Source organism: Carcharhinus amblyrhynchos, unplaced genomic scaffold (assembly GCF_965287045.1).
Source record: "Carcharhinus amblyrhynchos unplaced genomic scaffold, sCarAmb.v2.hapA scaffold_39, whole genome shotgun sequence".
NCBI classification, from domain to species: domain Eukaryota; kingdom Metazoa; phylum Chordata; class Chondrichthyes; order Carcharhiniformes; family Carcharhinidae; genus Carcharhinus; species Carcharhinus amblyrhynchos.
In genome coordinates, this window is record NW_027649780.1 from 4524196 (window position 1) to 4536607 (window position 12412).

Sequence of the window (12412 nt, forward strand, 5' to 3'; positions counted from 1 at the left end):
GGTTGAAGCTCCAACCTATCAGAGTGAAGGAGGGGCGGGGCTGGAGGACCGGGCGAGAAGCGGCTGGTCCTCCTACCCAGCAGCGTCAATGAGGGGCGGGCGCGACTGGTCCTCCAACCAATCAGAGTGAATGGGGGGGCGGGGGCCGTGGAATCGCGCGGGAGAGGCTGGTCCTCCAACCAATCGGAGTCAATGAGGGGCGGGGGCAGGAGAATCGCGCGGGGGGGCGGCTGAAGCTCCAACCTATCAGAGTGAATGAGGAGCGGGGGCGGGGAAGGCAGCGGGCGGGAGAGGCTGGTCCTCCAAACCAATCGGAGTGAATGGGGGGGCGGAGCCCCGGGCAGCAACAGGAGCCGCCGCGCAGGCGTGGGTCGGGGCTGTGACAGGAGCATGCGCAGTGTCAGTGCCAGAATCGGACAGAGGAGCTGGTGCGGAATGTCTGCGGGCAGGCGGGATGGCCAATCCACCACAATTTAACATGGCCAATGCAGCTAACCTGCACATCTTTGGACTGTGGGAGGAAACCCACACAGAGGCGGGGAGAACGTGCAAACTCCACACAGACAGTGACCCAAGGCCGGAATTGAACCCGGACCCCTGGTGCTGTGAGGCTGCAGTGCTAACCACTGTGCCACCGTGCCGCCAGGCAGGTGAGGAACACTCCCCGGACGGGTGGGGAAGGCACTCGCTGCAGGACTCGCAACATTTATTTGCAATGCATGTTGGCTTTTAGACTTGAATTAAAAAAAACCCAGGTTTTGCCCAAGCGGAGGTTTTTTTTTTGATGACAGACCCAGGATAACGGCCAACATCTTGACTGCATGCTGATTTAATTTGATTTATTATTGTCACATGGACCGGGATACAGTGAGCAGTATTGTTTCTTGTGTGCTGTACAGACAAAGCATACCATTCATAAGAGTGCATGGGGGAGAAGGATTTGATTTGATTTATTATTGTCACATGTACTGCGATACAGTGAGAAGTATTGTTTCCTGTGTGCTACACAGACAAAGCATACTATTCACGGAGTACATCGGGGAGAAGGAAAGGGGAAGGGTGCAGAATATAGTGTTGCAGTTACTGATAGGGTGAAGACAAAGATCAGCTTAATATATGATAGGACCATGCAAAAGTCTGATGGCAGCAGGGAAGAAGCTGTTCTTGAGTCGGTTGATACATGTTTTTAGACTTTTGTATTTTTTTTCCCCAATGGAAGAAGGTGGAAAGGAATATGTCTGGGGTGCGTGGGGTCCTTGATAATGCTGACTGCCTTCCCAAGGCAGTGGGAAATGTAGACAGAGTCAATGGATGGGAGGCTGGTTTGTGTGATAGACTGGCTACTTTCACAACCCTTTGTAGTTTCTTGTGGATTTGGTCAGAGCAGGAGCCATATTCTGATGTATCCAGAAAGGATGCTTTCTATGGTGCATCTGTCATAAGGAAATGTTGAATTTCTGGGTACTATGCCTTAAAAAGACAAACTGTGTTGGCCTTGGAGGAAGTGCAGATTTATCTCAGTGATATAAAAACCAAAATCCTTAAAAAAAACTTAGCAGCTCTGGCAGCATCTGTGGAGTGAAAAACAGAGTTAAAGTTTTGAATATTTTGATACGACTCTTTTGTTCCAGCATTTTCTATTTTTCCTTACCTTAATGATACCTGACCAAGTTCACACTGGGGAGAGACTATTCACTTATTCTGAGTGTGGAAAGAGATTTGCTCAGTCATCCACCCTGCTGAGACACCAGCAAGTTCACAAGTAACTACAGTGATGGAATTTTGTGACTCAACCGTGTTCATTGGAACAATCAAGTCAGCCTCATTTTTTTCCTTTACAAATTCAACCTCACTTTGCTTCTGTCTCTCCTACCATGGAGGTCAGAGTCTGGTGTAAGTGCTGACTGAGTGGCAGGTCACCTTCCCTGTAGAATCATAGAATCCTACAGTGCAGAAAGAGGCCATTTGGCCCATTGAATCTACACCAACCACAATCCCGCCCAGGCCCCCTCCCCACACAACCTCATGCATTTACCCTAGCTAGTCCCCCAGACACTAAGAGGCAATTTAGCATTGCCAGTCTAGCTAACCCGCACATCCGGAGGAAACCAGAACATCCAAAGGAAACCCGTGCAAACACGGGGAGAACATGCAAACTCAACACAGACTGTGACCCAAGCCGGGAATCGAACCCGGGTCCCTGGCTCTGTGAGGCCGCAGCGACATTAGGAAGGGCATTAGTGAACCAGTTGTGTTATTTATGACAATCCTGCACCGTTGCTGATAGCTTTCTCTTATTTTAAATTCATTTTGCAGGATATTTGGGCGTAGAGGATTTGAAGATGGGAAGCTCAGATCAAACATCAAATCAAGTCTTGACAGAGATGTTCAATTCATCAGGACCTGACGATCATTGGCCTTTGAACATGGGAGGAGAAAGCACCATTCACAGCGAGGAGAAACCGTACATGTGTTTCGGGTGTGGGCGAGGCTTCCGCCAATCGTCTGACCTGTTGAAACACAAGTGCAGCCAAACTGGGCAGAAACCATGGAAATGTGGGGAATGCGGGAAAGGATTCAGTTACCCATCCGTGCTGGAAATTCATCGACGCAATCACACTGGGGAGAGGCCGTTCACCTGTCCCGACTGTGGGAAGGGATTCACTAGTTCATCTACCTTACTGACGCACCAGCGAGTTCACACTGAGGTGAAACCATTCATCTGCACCGAGTGTGGGAAGGGATTCACCCGGTCAACCTTCTTGCTGAAACACCAGCAACTTCACACTGGGGAGAGACCTTTTAAATGCCCAGACTGTGAGAAGTGCTATAGAAGCTCGTGGGACCTGAGGCGTCATCAACTAGTCCACACCGATGAGAGACCGTTCAGGTGCTCTCACTGTGCATCGACGTTCAGGCGACTAACCGAGCTCACCGTACACCAGCGGATTCACACCGGGGAGAGGCCGTACACCTGCTCCGAGTGCGGGAAGGGGTTCACTCAGTCCTCCCACCTGCTGACCCACCATTTGTTTCACACCGGGGAGAGGCCGTTCACCTGCTCCGAGTGCGGGAAGGGGTTCACTTGTTCGTCGCACCTGCAGACGCACCAGAAAGCTCACACCGGGGAGAGGCCGTTCACCTGCTCCGTGTGCGGGAAGGGGTTCACCCAGTCGTCCACCCTGCTGAAACACCAGCGAGTCCACACCGGGGAGAGGCCGTTCACCTGCTCCGAGTGCGGGAAGGGGTTCACTCAGTCATCCAACCTGCTGACTCACCAGCGGGTTCACACCGGGGAGAGGCCCTTCACCTGCTCCCAGTGCGGGAAGGGGTTCACTCAGTCTGCCAACTTGCTGAGACACCAGTGTGTTCACACCGGGCAGAGGCTATTCACCTGCCCTGTCTGTGGGAAGGGCTTCAATCAACTATCCAACTTGCTGACACACCAGCAAGTTCACACTGGGGAGAGGCCGTTCACTTGTTCTATGTGGGAGGAGATTTATTCCGTCATCCTCCCTGGTGAGACAACTGGAAGTTCACAGGTAACTCCAGTGGTGGAATTTTGTGACTGAGCTATGTTCACAGAGATCAGTTTCTGCTGATGCGATCGCCTAGAAACCTATAAAATTCTAACAGGACTAGACAGGGTAGATGCAAGAAGGATGTTCCTGATGGCTGTGGTTTCCAGAACCAGGAATCACAGATTGAGGATACAGGGTAGGCTGTTTGGGGCAGAGATGAGGAAAAAAAAAAATCACCCAAAGTGTGGGTCAGCCTATGGAATTCGCTACCATGAGAAGTAGTTGAGGCCAAAATATTGAAAGTTTTCATGAGGTAGTTAGATATAGCTCTTGGGCCGAAGGGGATCAAAGGATATGGGGGAAGGCGGGATCAGACTATTGAGTTGGATGATCACCCGTGGTCGTGATGAATGGAGGAGCAGGCCGACCTACTCCTATTTTCTATGTTTCTATGTTAAATTAGAAAGGGCTTTTGGACATATTGAGTTCAGCGGATGTCCTTCTTTCTCTTTGAGTGATATTTGATTCCGGGGTTTTTTTGCCCGTGTCCACTGGGTCGAGCGAAATTTATTTATTCATTTCGTTTTGTTCTTGTTATTCCAATACGTTTTTCCAGGATTGTGGTGATGAACTGTTACCGACTCCTGGAATTTCCCAGATTCTGTGTCCAGCCTGTTCAGAGACACGTTTCGCTCAACAGGACACCCACATCCGGGCAACTGCTGCCTCTGGGTATTTTCAGTATTATTGATAATTTGCAACGTACAATCCATGCCAGACATGGAAGCCGAGAGATACAGCAGCATTATCAATGGGAATCTCCAGCCAAAACGTTCAACATTTCAGAGTGAATCTGTTTGCAGGCGATTATTGGGTTCTCTTCACAAACGGTTTCTGGCTGTGGGAGAACGATTTCAGTATTAGCAAATAACGAGCCCTGCCGTCGTAGCTCATCACCTTCTGTTCGTTAGGGCAGATCCCACAATAACCAGTTTTGATGGGAACGTTTTAGATTTCAATTTGACTTTCTCTCTGTTTGCCACGCCCAGCTCTGACATCATGAGTAAGAGAACACAGAATCTGTGAGCTGATTGGAGAACAATGGATCTGACAGCCGATTGGCTGGCAACTGCAGCCAGGAGCGATCCAATTGGCCAGAAAGGCCGGATGTTAGTCAAGCTGCGCCCAGACCTTGACTAAGAACAGTTTTAGGTGGAGCTGGTCCTCTTCATACAGTCATCACCTCTGTGTGAACATGTTCACAGTTGCTTACTCCTTAATCGCTGCAGTTGCCTTAACTGGCGACTTCAAGCGTTATTTAACTTCACGCTCCACATCTGCCTCACACGTTATATTTCGTCGGTTAGTACAGGGAACATAAAAATATCAACACTGATCCAAAGAAAAACACTCAGACCGATCCTGAACTTAAAACTGTCAACTCTTTTGGAAATTGGACAGTCTCCCCTCATTTATACACAACCTCACCCCACTGGAAAGTGTTGAAAGTTGATTTTTTTTTATTATTCAGTACACCAAGCACATTTCCCTTGCATCACAGGCTGGAAGGAATATCTTTCTGTTAAGACCACGAAATTAGTTCCTGGGTAATGTTGGGTGTAACTGATTGATGATGGGGAGAAACATGGTGAAGTGACGTTGTGTATTTTAATACCGTCCTGGGCTCTTGCAGGACATTGTCGAGGAGGCTTGGTTTCACAGACACCTGCTGAAACCTCAGTGAATGAAGGAGATGATATTCAATTGTTCTGTAATTACACATCTACAAGCAGCGATGTTCTGTACCAAGGCTGGCGCCGCCAGTATCCCAGCGGCTATTTCAAGCACTTGCCGCACGGAACCAGATACAAAGGGTTGAGAACGTAGCCAAGTCCATCACAAACCAGCCTCCCACTCATCGACACTGTCTGCACTTCCCGTTGCCTCAGAAAAGCAGCCTTGCATAATCAAGGACTGCATGAACCCTGGGCATACTCTCTTCCACCTTCCACCGGTAAAAGATGCAAAAGTTCGAGGACACATATCAACCGACTCAAGAACAGCTTCTTCCCTGCTGCTGTTAGACGTTTGAATGGACCTACCTCGCGCTAACTTGATCGTTCTCTAGCTATGACAGTAACACTTCATTCTGCACTCTCTCCTTTCCTTCTCAATGTACAGTATGCTTTGTCTGTATGGTGTGCAAGAAACAATACTTTTCACTGTGTGCTAATACCTGTGACAATAATAAATCAAAGATAGGGCGAGAACACAGAGAAATTTTCGGAGAACTGTGTTTCAGTGAAGCTCAATGAATCTCATCGAACCTTGAAAGTCTCGAAGGCACAGCTGATGGACTCTGGGGTGTATTACTGCACACTGAGACCCACAGAGACAAAAAAAAGGCTGAACCTGTACAAAAACTGTCATAAAGTCCATCAGCATATCAATGGATGCGTCAATGTTATGCTTTAGGGTATCTAAATACCCACCCCTGCACAGTATCTATCATGCCTAACAAATTTGATTGAATTTTTTGAGCATGTAACCAAGTGTGTGGATGAGGGTAGCGCGGTTGATGTAGCTTACATGGATTTCAGCAAAGCCTTTGACAATGTCCCACATGGGAGACTTATTAAGAAGGTAAATGCACGTACGATACAGTGTGATTTGATAAGGTGGATTCATAATTGGCTTAGCGGTAGGAGACAGGGGGTGATGGCAAATGGCTGCTTTAGTGACTGGAAGCCAGCGACAAGTGGCGTACCACAGGGATCCGTGCTGGGCCCCCTTTTGGTTGTGTTATATAACAATGAAAGAGATGACTACTTGGGGAAGGGGAGAGGGTGGGATCAGTAAGTTTGCTGATGACACAAAGGTTGGCCGGTGGTTAACAGTGAGGTTGAGTGTCTTGGGTTACAGGAAGATATAAACGAGATGGTCAAATGGGCGGAGAAGTGGCAGATGGAATTTAATCCTGAAAAGTGCGAGGTGATGCACTTTGGAAGGAGTAATTTGACAAGGAAGTATACTGTGAAAGGTCTGACACTGGATAGAGATGAGAACAAAAGGACCTTGGTGGGTTTGTCCATTTGATCTCTGAAGGTGGAAAGGCAAGTTAATAGGGTGGTGAAAAAAGCTCATGGCACACTCACCTTTATCAGTCAGGGTATGGATTACAAAAGCAGAGAGGTCAAGATGGAGTTGTGTAGAACATTAGTGAGACCAGAGCAGGAGTAATGTGTGCAGTTCTGGTCACCACATTGTCAGAAGGATGTGAACACACTGGAGGGGGTGCAGAGGAGATTCAGCAGGATGCTGCCTGGGATGGAACATTGAAGTTATGAAGAGAGGTTGGGTAAGCTTGGGTTGTCTTCTCTGGAGCAGAGACCTGATCGAGGTGCACGAGATTATGAGGTGCATGAATGGGGGTGAATAGGGAGAAGCTGCTGCCCTTAGGTGAAGGGTGAGTTATGAGGGAACATAAGTTGAAAGTAAGAAGTTTGGGGGTGGATTTGAGGAAAAACCTTTTTACTCCAGAGGAAGGTGATGGCCTGGAATGCGCTGCATTAAAAAGTACCTGGATGAGTACCTGGCACGCCATAACATTCAGGGCTGTGGGCCAGGTGCTAGCAAGTGGGATTAGCTGGGCAGTTCAGGGCGTTTCATGTGTCGGTGCAGACTCGATGGGCCGAAGGGCCTCTTCTGTGCTGTAGTGTTCTGTGATTCTGTGATGATACCTTCATGCTTATTTCTAATAAATGTATTGCTGTACCACGAAAATAATTAATGTTGCTTCTTAATGTCAAAGTATGGAAGTGCAGTTATCAGTGTAGAAGTTTATTATCAGCAAAGTAAAACAACTGAATAGCGTTTGCATTAGAGGAATGCAGTGGATGAGGACGGGGGTTGGGAGGGGGGCGGGGGACATGTGGGCAGCCTGGAGACTGTGCTGAAAGATCACCACAAACTGGGTCAATGGAAGGGACAGGAAATGAAGGTGAGTGTGTATGTGAGCTGTGACTTAACATTCCTCATGGTGCCGCTCAGAAAGGGAAAGAACCTGTAGACAGAAGCAATGCATTCACAAGCTTCAAGTTATTTAACGATTGTTTTATCTCCTAATAATCAAACGCTGGAGACAATTCCGGAAATAATCTGATTTTCTGATTTTATTACCCTTTGGTATTGAACTGAAGTGTTCTGATTATGTCCACCAGAGGGCACACTGGTCACATATGCTCCCATAAGACATAGGAGCAGAATTAGGCCACTCGGCCCATCGAGTCTGTTCCACAATTCAATCATGGCTGATACTTTTCTCATCCCTATTCTCCTGCCTTTTCCCCATAACCCCAATCTCCTTATTAATCAAGAACCTATCTATCTCTGCCTTAAAGACACTCAATGACCTGATCGCCACAACCTTCTGCGGCCAAGAGTTCCGCAGATTCATCACTCTCTGGCTGAAGAAATTCCTCCTCATCTCTTTTAAAGGATCGTCCCTCTAGCCTGAGATTGTGCCCTCTGGTTCTAGTTTTTCCTACTAGTGGAAACATCCTCTCCATGTCCACTCTATCCAGGCCTTGCAGTATCCTGTAAGTTCAATAAGATCCCCTCTCATCCTTCTAAACTCTAACAAGTATAGACCCAGTGTCCTCAACCGTTTCTCATACGACAAGCTTTTCATGCCAGCGGCCATTCTTGTGAACCTTCTCTGGACCCTTTTCAAGGCCAGCACATCCTTCGTTAGGCCCAAAACTGCTTGCAATACTCCAAATGGGGTCTGATCAGAGCCTTTTACAGCCTCAGAAATACATCCCTGCTCTTGTATTCTAGCCTTCTCAACATGAATGCTAACAGTGCATTCGCCTTCCCTGAAGAATCATTCCCGCTCTTCCTGATCTGGAAAACCATCAACCTTTGAAATTGCTTTATATTGTGACCACTGCCATCACTTCCTTGCGTTCCCCACACCAACCCCCCCCGCCCCTCCACTATTGCGAGGTGATGCAATTTGGAAGGTCTACTGCAGAAGGAAAGTATACAGTGAATGGTAGAGCTCTTAAAAATATTAGCATACTGAGGGATCTAGGCATGCAGGTCCACAGTTCCCTGAAGGTGGCAACTCAGGTGGATAAGGTCGTCAAGAAGGCGTATGGCATACTGGCCTTCATCGGTTGGGGCATTGAGTATAGGAATTGGAAAATCATGTTGCAGCTGCGTAATACTTTAGTTAGGCCACATTTGGAATATTGTGTACAATTCTGGTTGCCGCAGAAGGATGTTGATGCATTGGAAAGGAGATTTACCAGAATATTTCTTGGGTTGGCAGATATGGACAATGAAGAAAGGTTGGACAAACTTGGATCTTTTTCACTGGAGCGTCAGAGGATGAGGGGAGACCTGATCGACATTTACATGATTATGACAGATTACTCGAGGGCATAGGTTGAAAGTGAGTGGGGGATAATTTAAAAGAGATATAAGGGGCAAGTTTGTTCACACAGAGGGTGGTGAATGCCTGGGACGTGCTGATGGGGGATGGAGAAGCAGATTCTATAGCAAAGTTCAGGACAGGAGGAGCCGGGGAGCATTCATTTACAACACAATCAGCTTCCATTATTCTCCTGAAAACTTACAAATAATCATCCGCTGATCCTACAAAATTCTGAGGAATACAATCCTTGTTTATGTTATTTCACCACCATGTGATTTAACCCTTGCTATCCTGGTGTCATTCTGGTAAGCCTGCACTGCACACAAACTGGTGCTACATCAGAGGACCTCCAGTCCATTTGGGTAAGTATTTATCAGTTACAATTGCTATCAGATTATGAATACTTTGTCCATGCTGAAATCCTGAAGAAATTTAGACTTGTAACTTTGGTAGTTTGGTAGAAATACTTTTGAGGAATAATTTTTCAGTATTGAACTCAGAAATGAAAGGCACATTGATGGAGACAAAATTGTAATCCTTGTAAAGGATTGTTACAAATCACAATGTTGTTATCACTGGTATTTGAGCCCAATATTTTAGTTCAGGAGTTTCCTTTAGAGTCATAGTTACAGAGTCACCGAGATTTTCAGGTTTGGCCCATCTTGTTGGTGTGGGCCATTGATCAACCATCAATTATCATCCAATCTTCCAGCACTTACCCCCAAGCCTTGAATGCTATGGCGTTTCAAGTGCTCAACTTCATGCTGCCATACACAAGGGGAATGTTTTCTCTAGGCTCTCTCTGCAAAACTTCACTGAAAGTTGTTTTAGATTAATGTGCTGGGTCACCATTCCATTCAGAATAAGTGCCAAATGGAATCAAGAGCACAGTGCAGATGCTTCAATATAAACACCAATCTTACAGTAGAATTATGCTGATGCTCTCAATTATTCACCCCAACGTCATGTTCTTCCCGTGTTTGCATGGGTTTCTTCCCACTATCCATGTTATATGGGTTAGGTTGATTGGCCGTGTTAAATTGACCCTCGTGTCAGGAAATTAACAGGGAAATGTGTGGGGTTACGGGAATAAGGCCTAGATGGGATTGTGGTCAGTGCAGACACGATGGGCCCAGTGGCCTCTTCTGCACTGTAGGGATTCTATGAAATAAACTACCATTCAGCAAAGTGAAGATTGGACATAATCCCGCAAATGTGCAATGCCGACTATCTCATCAAGGCAGAATTACAGAATACTACAGCGCAGAAGAGGCCCTTCAGCCCATCAAGTCTGCGATGATGCATGAAATACTCTGCCCAACTAATCCCACTTGCCAGCACTTGGCCGATAACTTTGAATGTTGTGGCACGCCAAGTTCTCATCTAGGTACTTTTTAAATGATGTGAGGCATTCTGCCTCCACCACCCTCCCAGGCAGTGTACTCCAGACTGCCACCACCTCTGAGTAAACACGTTTTTCCTCAAATCCTCCCTAAATTTCCTACCCCTCACTTTTAACTTGAGTCCCCTCATAACTGACACTTCAACTAAGCAGAGCAGCTGCAATCTATTCACCCTGTCCATGCCCCTCATAATCTTGAGCACCTCGATCAGGTCGCCCCTCAATCTTCTCTACTGCAACGGAAACAACCCAAGCCTATCCAACCTCTCTTCATAAGTTAAATGTTCCATTTCAGATAGCTTCCTGGTAAATCTGCAATCCTAACTGCACACTGTACTCCTGCTGTGCCCTCACCAAAGGTCTATGCAACTTCATCTTGACCTCTCTGCTTTTGTGGTCTATACCCTAATTGATAAAGGTGAGTATGCCATTTTTCACCACCCTATGAACCTGCCTTTCCACCTTCAGAGATCAATGGACAAACCTGCCAAAGTCCCTTTGTTCTTCAGAACTTCCCAGTGTCAGACCTTTCACTGTATACTTCCTTGTCAAATTACTCCTTCCAAAGTGCATCACCTCATACTTTTCAGGGTTAAATTCCATCTGCTGCATAACCACCCATTTGACCATCTCAATCTATAGATCATAGAACCCTACAGTGCAGAAAGAGGCCCTGCGGCCCATCAAGTCTGCACTGAACACAATCCCACCCAGGCTCTACCCCCATTTCATACCCACTAATCCCCTCTTACCTATGCATCCCTTTACACTAAGGGACAAATTCTTAGCATGGCCAATCAACTTAACCCACACATCTTTGGTTTGTGGGAGCAAACCGGAGCACCCGGAGGAAAGCTATGCAGACACGAGGAGAATGTGCAAACTCCACACAGACAGTGACCCAAGCCAGGAATCGAACCCAGGACCCTGGAGCTGTGAAGCAGCAGTGCTAACCCACTGTGCTACCGTGCTGCCCTATATCTTCCTGTAACCTAAAACACTCAACCTCACTGTTAACCACCAGGCCAATCTTTGTGTCACCGGCAAACTTACTGATCCTTCCCCCAATTTTATATAAATGATAAATAATAGAGGGCCTAGAATGGATCTCTGTGGTACGCCACTGGTTGTTGGCCTCCAGTCTTTAAAGCAGCTGTCTCTCACCACACTCTGTCTCCTACCACTAATGATGTAGGTATGCCAGCGTTGGACTGGCGTAAACACAGTAAAAAGTCTGACAACACCAGGTTTTAGTCCAACCGATTTATTTGATAATAGACTCACAAGCTTTCGGGTTAGTCCCTTCGTCAGGTGAATGGAGAGTTCTGGCCTCAGACCAGAACTCTGAGGCCAGAACTCTCCATTCACCTGACGAAGGGACTAACCCGAAAGCTTGTGAGTCTATTATCAAATAAATCGGTTGGACTAAAACCTGGTGTTGTCAGACTTTTTACTGTCCTACCACTAAACCAGTTATGAACCCACCTTGTCAGATCACCTTTATCCCATATGCATTAGCCTTCTTAATAAATCTCCCGTGTGGAACTTTATCAAAGGCTTTGCTGAAATCCATGTAAACTACATCAACCAGAGCAGAGTTGGAAGTTATTATGTGGCTGGTTTCTCAGTCCCATACTTTATGCTGGTGCCGTCAGTATGTATAGAGTCATAGGGCTTTACAGCATAGAAACAGGACCTTCCACACAACTTGTCCATGCCACCTAGCTTTTAACACTATGTTAATCCCAACTGCCTGTATTTGGCCCATATTCCTCTATACCCATTTTATCCATGTAACTGTCTAAATGCTTTTTAAAAGAGAAAATTGTACCCAACTCCACTACTACCTCTGGCAGCTTGTTCCAGACACTCACCATCCTCTGTGTGAAAAAGTGCCTCCCTAGACCCTTTCGTATCTCTCCCCTCTCACCTTAAACCTGTGCCCTCTAGTTTTAGACTCCCCTACCTTTGGGAAAAGCTGTTGACTATGTAACTGATCCTTGACCTTCATTATTTTATAGACATCTATAAGATCTCTCCTAAACATCC

At 46.7% G+C, this 12412-nt stretch overlaps 1 protein-coding gene across 1 annotated transcript; it reads left to right on the forward strand.

The window, feature by feature from the left end:
- The first annotated feature begins 431 nt into the window (after positions 1-431).
- On the forward strand, positions 432-7256 carry LOC145363634 (uncharacterized). Its single transcript, XM_080218825.1, is given in 3 exon segments — positions 432-650; positions 2317-3484; positions 3486-7256. Coding segments are annotated over 3 exon segments (1425 nt in total). The 5' UTR covers positions 432-454; the 3' UTR covers positions 3547-7256.
- The last annotated feature ends 5156 nt before the right edge of the window (positions 7257-12412 follow it).